Raw genomic sequence first — 12437 nt, forward strand, 5'->3', positions numbered from 1 at the left:
TTTCCTTTCTTACCTTGAGCCCTGAAATTTTTGATACTCATTTATTTTTATATCAATCTGAATTTAAAAGTTTTGACTAAAATGAAACTTATTCATTCTCCCTTGTTTCTTTCTGCATTCTGTGGTATGTAATAAGTGAACTCTTACCTTGTTTCATCCTTGGGTCTGGAGCCATCATCATTCTGTGAAGCACCTTTAACAACAATAAAAGTTGTACAGAAAACGAGTTTCAGAAAGTGGTTTGCACCTTTTTCTTAAACATGCTATGTAAACAAAACCTTTCACCAAATCTTTCTAGTAAAGAATATACTGGAACAGAGTTAAAGTCCAACATGTTATTTAAAACGAAAATATGATAAGTGTTCATGTGATTGAGAAGTTTTACCAAAATTTTGTGCAAATGATTATTATGTGTAAGAGATGTTAATTAGTCAAGGTATATTACTCATATGCTCCTTCTGCCTTGTTTGAAATATGTCGCGCTTGATTCTAATTCAAATGTATTTTAGTCATCTTTTGGGGAGGAGTCAACTACCTCCCCAAAAAAGTGCTGATTACCAGCAGGACGATGATAGAATAGATTTTGAAAATAGAAAAATCAGTAAAATCTTTCTTATGCAAAGGTCTTGAAAATAGCTTCAAGAATAGGAAAGGCACAAATGGATCTCAAAGTGGCCAAAATGAATGCCACAACATTCACACTTCCTTCAAATTTTATTCATGGGAAATATCCTTAGGATTCAGTAAGGGCCTGTGTATTATACAAGTGATAGAAGGAGGCTACTAGAGGTAGGCACATGGATTGCAGCAAAAACAGTATATAGAGAAGTTTAAAAAACTATGAAATGCAAAAAGAACTCAAGTTCAACAGTCTAGGTCCATTTAGCTAAAGAATAATAGTCCCTAAATACAGTCTCTAGTTTCACACAGTGAAATCATCACTATATTACTCCAAAGCATAACTAATGAATTAATTCATTAAAAAGATGCTGAGTCACCACTATACTACTACTATATCATACTCAGCAAGGTTGGCAAGTGTCTTATCTAGAAATGTTACATTTTAAAAAAATGGTACAGGTAGATAGATAAAATGTGGTATACCTATGTAATGGAAAACTATTCAGTAATAAAAAGGAACAAACTACTGAAACATGCTACGTCACTGATAAACCTGAAAAGACATTATGCTAAGTGAAAGAAGCCTGACACAAAGACTACATATTGTTATGATTCCATTTACATAAAAAGTCCAGAAAAGATGGATTTTTAGAGACAGAAAATAGATTAGTGGTTGCTCTAGGCTAGAGGTCAAAATGGGATTTCCTGTGAATAAGCAGGAGGGATCTTACTGGCGAATGAAAATGTTCTAAATCTGATTTACAGTAAATGATTGAATCACTCCATTAAATTACTAAAAATCATTAAATTAACACACTTGAAACAGGTAAATTTTATGAAATATAAAATACATGCCAATAGAGCTGTTAAAAATGGTTTTAAAAAACACAGTACAATGAAATACATTTTGGCTGAAAACGGTATGCTTCAATTTTATAAGAATTATTTTTATATGGAATATATTCCCCTAAAATAGCTGATAAATGAAATCAGAAAACCAAAACAAAATGTCATAAGTTATTAAAATCAGTCAGTGTTCCACTTTTTTCAAAAAATAAGAAGACAATTTGAAATAATCCATTTAACTCTACCAATAATTGCTACCTCTAAACTTTATCATTTACTACAGTGAAGCATAGTACATATTTAATGACATGGACTGAGGCCAGACTGCCTGGGTCTGTATCCTAGGTTCAACACGTACTAACTTTGTGACCTTAGAGAAATATGATTGATTTTCCTGTGCCTTTTACCTCGTGTATAAAATGGGAACAATAATGATGCCTACTTCATAGAACAGTAGTGAGAATTAAACATTTAGAACAGTGCCCAGCACATATAAGCCCGCCATAAATATTAACTATTATTGTTTCCTGACATTTACATTTCAAAGTCCGAACAAGGGTTATTTTTGTTCAATCTTTTATTTCACTTCAATACAGAGTAAAGCCATAACTATGAAATTCATGACATAAATTATTTAGATCTAATTTTGCACTTTCAACAGGAGAATAGTTAAAAAATATAAATCTATCTAACACTTATACAATCAATGTCCAAGAAGAGGAAAAAGGCTGTACTTAAATTGGCATTTTATAAACATACTGCTGTTTAAAAGTATTCCCAATCCAAATTTCCTCCAAAAAAACCCAAAAAAACCTGATCAGATTTCTAAATACACATTTTACCCAGAGGACACTTTGTTAGAAGATCAACAAAGATCTCTTCTATTCTACTGAAAAGGATCCTCCTGCAACAGAAGAACCAGCTTTTAGATGAAGCAATTTAACACACTATTTCTACTACTTGGGTGCCTAGCAATCTCAAAAGCAAAATGAACAAACAAGTGAACTGATACTAGAGCAAGAACAGGGTGCAGTAAGCAAATGTGAAAGACAGGGTTACCCTGAGGGCTGTGAGGTGGATCAGAAACAAGGTGAGGGGGCTGAACCAGAGACATCCACATTAGGCTGGGGATCCCAGAAAGGAGCTAAAGTATTCCCAGGTAGGTGACACATCTGGCACTAACAGAAGCAAAAGAAATTTTCTTTGGCCAAAGAATCCCCAACTTATTAGGCCCTTGAGATTCCCCCAGACTAAGATCAAATATAAACTGGCAATCAAAGAGCCATAACATATAAGAAAACAAGCTTCAATGAAGGAGAGTCAAAACATTTATATCCCCAAATATTTCTGATACTGGAATTTTCAAATGGAGAATATAAAAAACCGACTTATCAAAAGAAAACTAACAAGCAAGAAATAAGAAACTATCAAAAACAAGCATCAGCAATTCCACTCCTAGGTATATATCCAAGAGGAATGAAGACATGCACAAAGAAACTTGGACACAAATGTTTATAGCAGCATTATTTATAATTCATTAATAGCCAAAAGGTGGAAATAAGGCAAATGTCCATCAGTGGACAAATGGATAAAAAAAAATTGTGGCATATATACACACAATGAAATATTATCCAGGGAATTCCCTGGCGGACCAATGGTTAGGACTCTGCGCTCTCATTGCTGTGGCCCAGGTTCAATCCCTGGTCGGGGAACTGAGATCCCACAAGAGGCGCAGCGTGGCCAAAACAAACAAACAAAACCAATATGCTAAGCAAAGGAATCCAGACACAAAAGGTCACATACTATATGATTCCTTTTTTATGATACACTCAGAAGAGGCAAATCCATAGAGACATATCAGTGGTTACCAGGAGATGGAGGGGAGGGGGAATAGGGAGTGATTACTTAACGGATAATGGTTTGGTTTTTGGGGGTGATGAAAAAGTTTTGAAATGAGAGGTAGTGGATACACATCACTGTGAATACACTAAATGCCAATGAACTGTACACTTTATAAGGTTAAGTATCTATTATGTAAATTTCATCAAAAATTAAAAGAATAACAAAAAAGAGGCATATTTGAAGAAACAATAAATGTTGTAAAGCTGAAAATGCACTTGTGTCATATCCCAGCAATCCCACTCCCAAGTATACAGCCTACAAAGACCCTTCAACCTATGTACCAGGAGACATATATAAATACAAAAATGTTCAATGTATCACTTATGTTCATTATGGCAAAAAATTGGAAAGAGCCCAAATGTGCTTTGACATAAAAATGGATAAACTGTGGTATAGTCACCCCATGCACATATGGTCACCATATTTTTGATAAAATATATAAAATGAATATACAGTGGATAAAAGAATATACAACGGAGAAAAGACATCCTCTTCAATAACTGGTGCTGGGAAAACTGGACAGCTACATGTAAAAGAATGAAATTAGAACACTTCCTAACACCACACACAAAAATAAACTCAAAATGGATTAAAGACCTAAATATAAGGCCAGACAGTATAAAACTCTTAGAGGAAAACATAGGCATAAAACTCTATGACATAAATCACAGCAAGATCCTTTCTGACCCAACTCCTAGAGAAATGGAAATAAAAACACAAATAAACAAATGGGACCTAATGAAACTTAAAAGCTTTTGCACAGCAAAGGAAACCATAAACAAGAGCAAAAGACAACCCTCAGAATGGGAGAAAATATTTGCAAATGAAGCAACTGACAAACGATTAATCTCCAAGATTTACAAGCAGCTCATGCAGCTCAATAACAAAAAAACAAACAACCCAATCCAAAAATGGGCAAAAGACCTAAACAGACATTTCTCCAAAGAAGATATACAGATTGCCAACAGACACATGAAAGAATGCTCAACATCATTAATCATTAGAGAAATGCAAATCAAAACTACAATGAAATATCATCTCACACTGGTCAGAATGCCCGTCATCAAAAAATCTAGAAACAATAAATGCTGGAGAGGGTGTGGAGAAAAGGGAACACTCCTGCACTGATGGTGGGAATGTAAATTGATACAGCCACTATGGAGAACAGTATGGAGGTTCCTTAAAAAACTAAAAATAGAACTACCATACGACCCAGCAATCCCACTACTGGGCATATATCCTGAGAAAACCAGAATTCAAAAAGAGTCATGTACCAAAATGTTCATAGCAGCTCTATTTACAATAGCCAGGACATGGAAGCAACCTAAGGGTCCATCATCGGATGAATGGATAAAGAAGATGTGGCACATATATACAATGGAATATTACTCAGCCATAAAAAGAAACGAAATGGAGGTATTTGTAGTGAGGTGGATGGAGTTAGAGTCTGTCATACAGAGTGAAGTAAGTCAGAAAGAGAAAAACAAATACAGTATGCTAACACATATATATGGAATCTAAGGAAAAAAAAAAAAAAAGGTCATGAAGAACCTAGTGGCAAGACAGGAATAAAGACACAGACCTACTAGAGAATGGACTTGAGGATATAGGGAGGGGGAGGGGTAAGATGTGACAGGGTGAGAGAGTGGCATGGACATATATACACTACCAAATGTAAAATAGACAGCTAGTGGGAAGCAGCCGCATAGCACAGGGAGATCAGCTCGGTGCTTTGTGACCACCTAGAGGGGTGGGATAGGGAGGGTGGGAGGGAGGGAGACGCAAGAGGGAAGAGATATGGGAACATATGTATATGTATAACTGATTCACTTTGTTATAAAGCAGAAACTAACACACCATTGTAAAGCAATTATACTCCAATAAAGATGTTAAAAAAAAATGGATAAACTGTGGTATATTCACCCAATGGATTATTATACAGCCATGAAAATAAGTGAGTTACAGACACAAAATGGATAAATCTTAAAAGGCAACACTGATATTTTCATAGAGCGCAAAAGGACACATGCACGTGTGAAAAAAAAATTTTAAAGCAAGGAAATGATAAATTCAAAGTTCAGAATAATGATTATCTCTAGGGAGAAGACAAGGATTGATATAGGGAGGAGAACATGGGTGGATGCAATGATATTGTTCATATTCTAATTCTTAAGATCAAACCCGGGTCCCTGGCAGTGACAGCACCAAGTCCTAGCCACTGGACCACCAGGGAATTCCCAATACTTCCATTTTTAAAGTAGCACTGATAAATATTAAAAAAACATAAGTGTGTAAAGGAAGTTTTGCTGGCTTTTTTGTGACGTTAGTTAATATTCTGAGCAAACATTTAAAATAATCAAATATAAGTCAAATTTTAAAAAATACCATTACAGCAAAGTTTCTCTCTATAAAATAATTAGTTGGTACCCAGACCCAGCAGAGGTATAGTAATTTCAAATAATATTTGGTATAGCAAAAAACTTCATCTAGTTTCTTAGAATTTATTTTACTGAAAAGAAACATTATAATCACACATGAAAATGACTATTTACCCTAAAATCAAAAGAAACCACAATAACTAGAGTTTAATGAGAAAGACTGGGAAAGAATGAGATAAAATCAAAACAAAATGGAACATACACAATAAGAACTGGAGGTCACATATGCCAAAAACTATCCCCAGATTAATTTTAAATACATTTCCAGAGCATCCATGGTAAAGAATAAAGATCTTTCCAAGAATATGTTTCTATTTTATTATCATAAATTTAAAAGTAAAATAGACTTATATTTCTCTTTAGGAAAACTAATGCCTTTGATGATGATACTTTTCAGTGTTTCTTGTTGAATGCCGTATTTGGGAAGACAGGTGTTAAACTAACCATCAACCACCACCACCCACCCAAGAAGTCAAAATACATGAATGGGAAGTTCTTGCAGAAATGAACAACTACCTACTCTCAATTTGTTAGGTTAATTTAGATCTGAGAGCTACAATAAGTCTACCTAACTAGCAAATTAAATAAAGATTTCTCCTTCCCAAAGACTCATAAAAGCAGATTAACTCTGTACTTAAGAAAAGGAAAACATCAAGACAAATTATGTAATTACTTCCTAAACAGAAAAATAAGAAAGAGTATCAAAGAAAATGTTACAAATGACACTCATTTGGGATATTAAACTTGTTCCCTGAGTGAAGACAATGGTAGACGAGGTAGAATGGGAACATAAAGCTCTCTGGTTTTTAAATAAAGCTTGAAGTGGGAAGAACAAACAAACATAGTGAGTAAACTCTGTTTCACCTGAAAAAGAGTTTACTTATATAACTGCCATTTTTAGAAAATTTATCCACCAGAAAGAATGAAAATTTTATCTACCAAAAAAATGAAAATTTTAACTATCAAAAGAGATAATGCTGTCTTACTAGAAAAATATTCACAGTATATCTAAATATGTAACAAGCTATTATTTGGTGACTTTTAATACCAAAATTCAGACAGATTTCTTTTTATAAGCATTATTTTTAAATTAACCAAAAATGTTAAACTCTAAAATCCTACGAGTTCTTCCACAAAAACTTCTTTTTGTTTTTTAATTAATTTTTTATTGGAGTATAGTTGATTTAAAATGTTGTATTAGTTTCTGCTGTACAGCAAAGCCACAAAAACTTGACTGAACACACAGAGGGGGAAAAAACACTACAACTCTGTAACATTAGAAAAATATTAGAATACAAAAGCAACCAACCAAACAATGCTCAGATGATAGAAATTCAATTTTAGCGCTACTCTAATTTTCATTTCTGGCTTATAGTTAAAGTTACAGAAATGGAATCAATCAAAAAACAATACAAGTGAAGCTCCCACCACAGATGCTTGTGGACTTAACTGGGTTTCCTTTGCTTACTTATAACAACTCATGATTTGATTTAAAGTTCCTAAATTTTAAAGTGTGAAACGGAAAGTGTATTGGAAAGAAAAGGAAACCAACAAATATTTGTGTTTCAATCTTGACTCTGCATCACACTTGTTGGTGTGATACGGGACATACTATTTAAACTCTCAGAGCCTCACTTTCTTTTATATGCAAATGTCTTACAAAATTGTGATGGTTAAATGAATATATATGTAAACACACCAACACAGTGCCTGGCACATGGTAAACATTAAACAAATGGCAGCTACTGTATGTGGCAACTCTAGCCCTAAAATCCACTGTGACTTCCCAGTTAAAACCTCTCTTCACTTCAAAGAATGAGATTAAATTCTGTCAATTATTTTCCTACTTGAGTCAAAAACTGGTTACACAGCAATGTCCACTTCTGTAGGAAACAAACAGTAAAGTCATAAGTATAATATGCAGTTTAGATTCTACTCTGAAATATGAAGGCTGACATGCTTTACTTTTGTTAATTATTAAATATTCTGCATTAGTAGCAGTTTCAATTTGTAGGAAAAAAAACTTAGGAAGCTATAAATACTGAGGTTTTAGAGCAGTTTAACAATGTAACTTAACTTTTATTACCTTCCGGAATTCCAACTTATAGAAAAATGTAACTATTACAGAGATCCTGTGAGTAACAGTCAATTAAGATGAACATGTCAACTCTGAAGCAGTATAACCAATTCAGAAATTTCTTTCCACCCTCATTAACCCCAAAGAACCAAACTGGAAGACACACCAGGACTATCTTAAAGGTTCTGCTATTAAAAAGGGTCAAGAGTTAAAAAGGAAGTAGGAAGTCTTCCAAAGTAGGAACAGAAGTACAGCAGCACCTGACAACTGCAAAATGTTTCATAAGGCAGTTTCTAAGTAAACAAAAAGATCTTTGTCAGACTAATCAAGGAGACCATTAATATGCACTTTGTCTTGGGGCCTCTACAATCTGTGTTTCAAGTGAAAATACACTTATTAGTACATTAGTAAGGGTTGAAAATATCTAAAGGGAATCCACTGAGAAGTGGTTTTATTAAGCATGCTAGCTGTGCAGACACTAACTCAGGTGCTATCCAACTTCTTTTAATTACAGCTCATATTTATTTCCTTAACAAACACTAGTAAATCATAAACTGTAAAATATATCAGCATACATATAAAGAATTGGTTCTGTCATTATTATAACTCAAAGACATCTCAATAAATGTAGCCTACAAAAATGCAAGAGGAATGGCAAATGGATTCCAGTTTGTTACTGGCTTGTCTGGTACAGTACTAAGAAGGATTTTGAGTCAAATTTAAACTCAATCAGACACTGCTACAGAGAGTAAACTATGTCTGCCATTAGCACTGGAGAAGGTGTAGCATCAAATGTGCCATACTAACTGCCACTGTTGGCCTACAGAACGGATACTTTATAAATCAATTCATCATGCATATGGCCAACTGTGATGTGGCTTTTACTTGGCTAGCTTTTCAACTTGGCTAGCTTTTCAACTTACAAAAAAATGTTTTCCTCATAGAAACAATGCACTAAAAGTTTAAAATGAAAAATGTCTCTTTTTAAAAAGGAAATAAAATAATTTCTTTAATGTGGAAAAGAACAGCAATAATTACAACATACTACAGTGGCTAATGTAAGAAGAATCATTAAAGACCCTATATAAGAAGTGATTACTTACTTTCTGAACATGTAGTTTCACCATTAGCAACAACTTCAGACTCTAGCTGCAGCCCATCAAGACAAACTGACAAATCTCCTATTGTCTCTGTTGGTTCTTTGTCACCTACAAGCTGTAAAGTCACAACCACTTCCTCAACTGGAAGAGAATAAAATTATAGAAAATGGTCACTTTTTTTTCCTTTAAGTCTTAACTGTTAAAAACAAAACTGTCAGAAAAACTTTACATTTATGTGTACACAATTTGTTTTAATACACTTCACCCAAGGTTTCAGGCCTTTTGACGCCAAAAACATTTTAAAAATAGAACAAAAAAAAACAAAACAAAATTTCCTAATGGTTAATATCCACAACGTACGATACTAAATAGCTTAATCATCTCACTTACTATATTCATTCTCTTTTACAAAATGAGCCAGCAGGACAACTAAGACTACTCAGCAATATATGCCTGAATTATATTGACTGAAAACATAATTTAAGAATGAATTTTCATCTCGTAAATCCTAAATGAGAAATAAAATTCTTAGAAGTATGTTTTAGATACTCAAGGATTAAATATCTGTTTTAAAATCATGATATATTAATTAAAATAAGCATGTTTCAAATTTTTATGTATCTATAGTATATATAGACATCTAAAGATAGAGATATACACGTATAAATAAAACCACAACCATCTAAAATGAGGAAGTTTTTAAAATAAGCATTTGAAAAGGAAATGTCAAAATATTAACCACATTTGTCTCTCTGCAGTGAGATTACGTTTTTCCTTCAGCTCTGCTCTATATTTTTGTTTTCCATAATTGAGTATATAGCCTTCAATAAATATCTATTTACTAAATAAATATTTATTTAAAATATCAGATCCAAAATGAATGGCCAAACCATGGTTACTCAGAATGCATTAAACAGTTCAAGATCCATCTCCCTATTAATATTATAACCAAGTAAACCTAAAAACGAATAGTGAACATAGTTTCTCCACATTTGGCATATTAATTTCTTGCAGAAAAACAAAAGCTGAGCATATTCTATTGTTTTTACATACATACGTTTCATATTGTTTGACTTTAATGTTTCATAGATATCTAATGCAGCAGTTCCCAACAAAACATCAGATTTCAGTGTCTGGTGACTCCACACACGAAAATGTAATTTACTCACAGGGGTGACGATACTACAGGTGAAAAAAAAGGTGAAAAAAAAATTTCCTTTAAATATCACAACAAGATCGTAAATAAATTATAATTAAAATCTTCTCACTGCACACCTTACAGTTTACTGTACAACCAAGACTGCCTATGGTCATCTTCACTTGTCACTGAACTATAGGGGCAATTTCATGCATGTATATCATCAACAAAAGTAAAAGTGCTCACCATGCTACAAACTGTTGAAAAATCAGTTTTACTTTCCTAGTACAAAAAAGTGAATTTATAAATTAAATCCTTATTTTATGTCAGGTAGTATGCTGAGCTCAGGATTATTTCATTTAATCTTCACAGCAACCCTGAGATGAGAATTACCACTCCTATCTTCAGATATAGAAGCTGATATTCAGAGAGGTTAAGCAAATTGCCCAACATCACACAGCCAGTCGGTGGCAGACTGTAATCTGAACAAAAATCTGTCATTAAAATTTATATTAAGAAGTTTCTCGGTCAGCTACTTAATGATTTGAGGATTATATTACCCCAAGTTTCACACTGTTAGAGGCAAAGTGTCTGGGACAACTGTCAAATAAAGACTCTTCCATACCTTGCTAAATGCCAATACAGAATAGAAATTTGAATTTGCAATAAGCTGTATAAAAACTATTTCAATTAGAAAAACAGGAACACTATATAACCTACCATAGTCCTATGGTTCAAGGTTATAAAACAAATTCTAGAATTTGTCTAGAATCAGGGATCGAACCCATGCCCCCTGCAGTGGAAGTGCAGAATCGTAACCACTGGACCGCCAGGGAATTCCCAGTGACAGGTATTTTAAACAAACTAAGAAACTGTCACCTTATCACTGCCTTTTCTTTTTTGTACAATGTATTCATTCTCTTTCAAAACTTTCAGATGTTACTTTCAGGAGAATGTATATTAAGAACACATTTCTCGGGGCTTCCCTGGTGGCACCGTGGTTAAGAATCTGCCTGCCAATGCAGGCGACACGGGTTCAATCCCTGGTCCAGGAAGATCGCACATGCCGCGGAGCAACTAAGCCCGTGAGCCACAACTACTGAGCTTGCACTCCAGAGCCCAGGAGCCACAACTACTGAAGCCCGTGTGCCACAACTACTGAAGCCCGCACGCCTAGAGCCCGTGCTCTGCAACAAGAGAAGCCACCGCAATGAGAAGCCTGCGCACGGCAAAGAAGAGTAGCCCCCACTCACTGCAACTAGAGAAAAGCCCTCGCACAGCAACAAAGACCCAACGCATCCAAAAATATAAATAAATAAATTTTTTTTAAAAGGAGCACATTTCTCTGTTAGTCATTTGGGAAATTATAATGGGGATGGGATAAAAGTTAATAAATTTAATTTTACTTTGAGAGACAATAAAGTATACCATCAAAGATGGTCTCCTCTAAATTATTTCAATTCAAATCTTGAGAGAAGACTGGAAAGCCTGCTACCCAACAATGGAAGCTGTGTTAAAATTGCAGGCCAATCTGCTGCAACTTAAAAATTCAGATCTTGAGCTATGATCCCCCAAACATCTGGGTTTAAGAACAGCACTACCATATAGGGCTACATGGAGAGTTTCTTTTTTCTTAACTTTTAAACCAGTAAGGAGTTCATGTCGTTATCAGCTCAAGAGCCCTAAAGTACATTTATTGTGAGCACAGATAGCTGGTAGAAAGTAGATGAGTATTCAGTCTATTATTCTGAACATCTCCAGTCGTTATTGGAGGCTGTGGCCTTTTGAAGATTTGTTTTTTTAAAAAATGTTCCTCACATATTGTTTAATTTAGATCAAATCTCTAATGGGGCACTAATTAAAAATGAAGTCTAAGAAACGATGTTGAAATAAATACAGATGAGGAACATTAGAATGATACTTCTGCAAATAGGTTTCAAGATGACCTTCAGTAAATTCTTAAGTCTCATTCATTTGCTCAAAATCATTATAAAGTACATCAAGATGCCCTAGAACTTCAAAAATCCATGTTAAAGAATAATATAGGTATAGCTAATTTGTTTTGTCATTTATTAGGAATACTGTCCACATAAGCACGTATCATGTGAAGAAAAGAGCTTATCATTTCAAATGTCTCATCTCACCATTTAGAAATAAAACTTTTTTTAGCCACAGGTTTGTTTCTCTAAGAGAAAAAAATGCAAGAATTCCAAATGTTAGGTAATGAAAGCAATTTGTCTATATTTGATGAGATAACAACTGGTTATATTTTGAACTACACTTTAATATACAAACCAAATACACTATATTATTTA

The 12437-nt window shown here is 34.0% G+C and overlaps 1 protein-coding gene across 3 annotated transcripts in view; it reads right to left on the reverse strand.

Annotated features, from left to right (window-relative positions):
• The window catches only part of ITCH (itchy E3 ubiquitin protein ligase), a 127054-nt gene that overhangs the window by 57028 nt on the left and 57589 nt on the right, over positions 1 to 12437 (reverse strand). For all 3 annotated transcript variants that reach the window (XM_068525211.1, XM_068525210.1, XM_068525212.1), the window contains 3 exons: positions 10042 to 10166; positions 8988 to 9125; positions 148 to 193 (listed from right to left, as the gene is read on the reverse strand). In XM_068525211.1, coding sequence (XP_068381312.1) covers positions 148 to 193; positions 8988 to 9125; positions 10042 to 10166 — 309 coding nt within the window. The remainder of the gene's footprint in view (positions 1 to 147; positions 194 to 8987; positions 9126 to 10041; positions 10167 to 12437) is intronic.

This window comes from Eschrichtius robustus, chromosome 16 (genome assembly GCF_028021215.1).
Source record: "Eschrichtius robustus isolate mEscRob2 chromosome 16, mEscRob2.pri, whole genome shotgun sequence".
Taxonomy (NCBI): Eukaryota; Metazoa; Chordata; class Mammalia; order Artiodactyla; family Eschrichtiidae; genus Eschrichtius; species Eschrichtius robustus.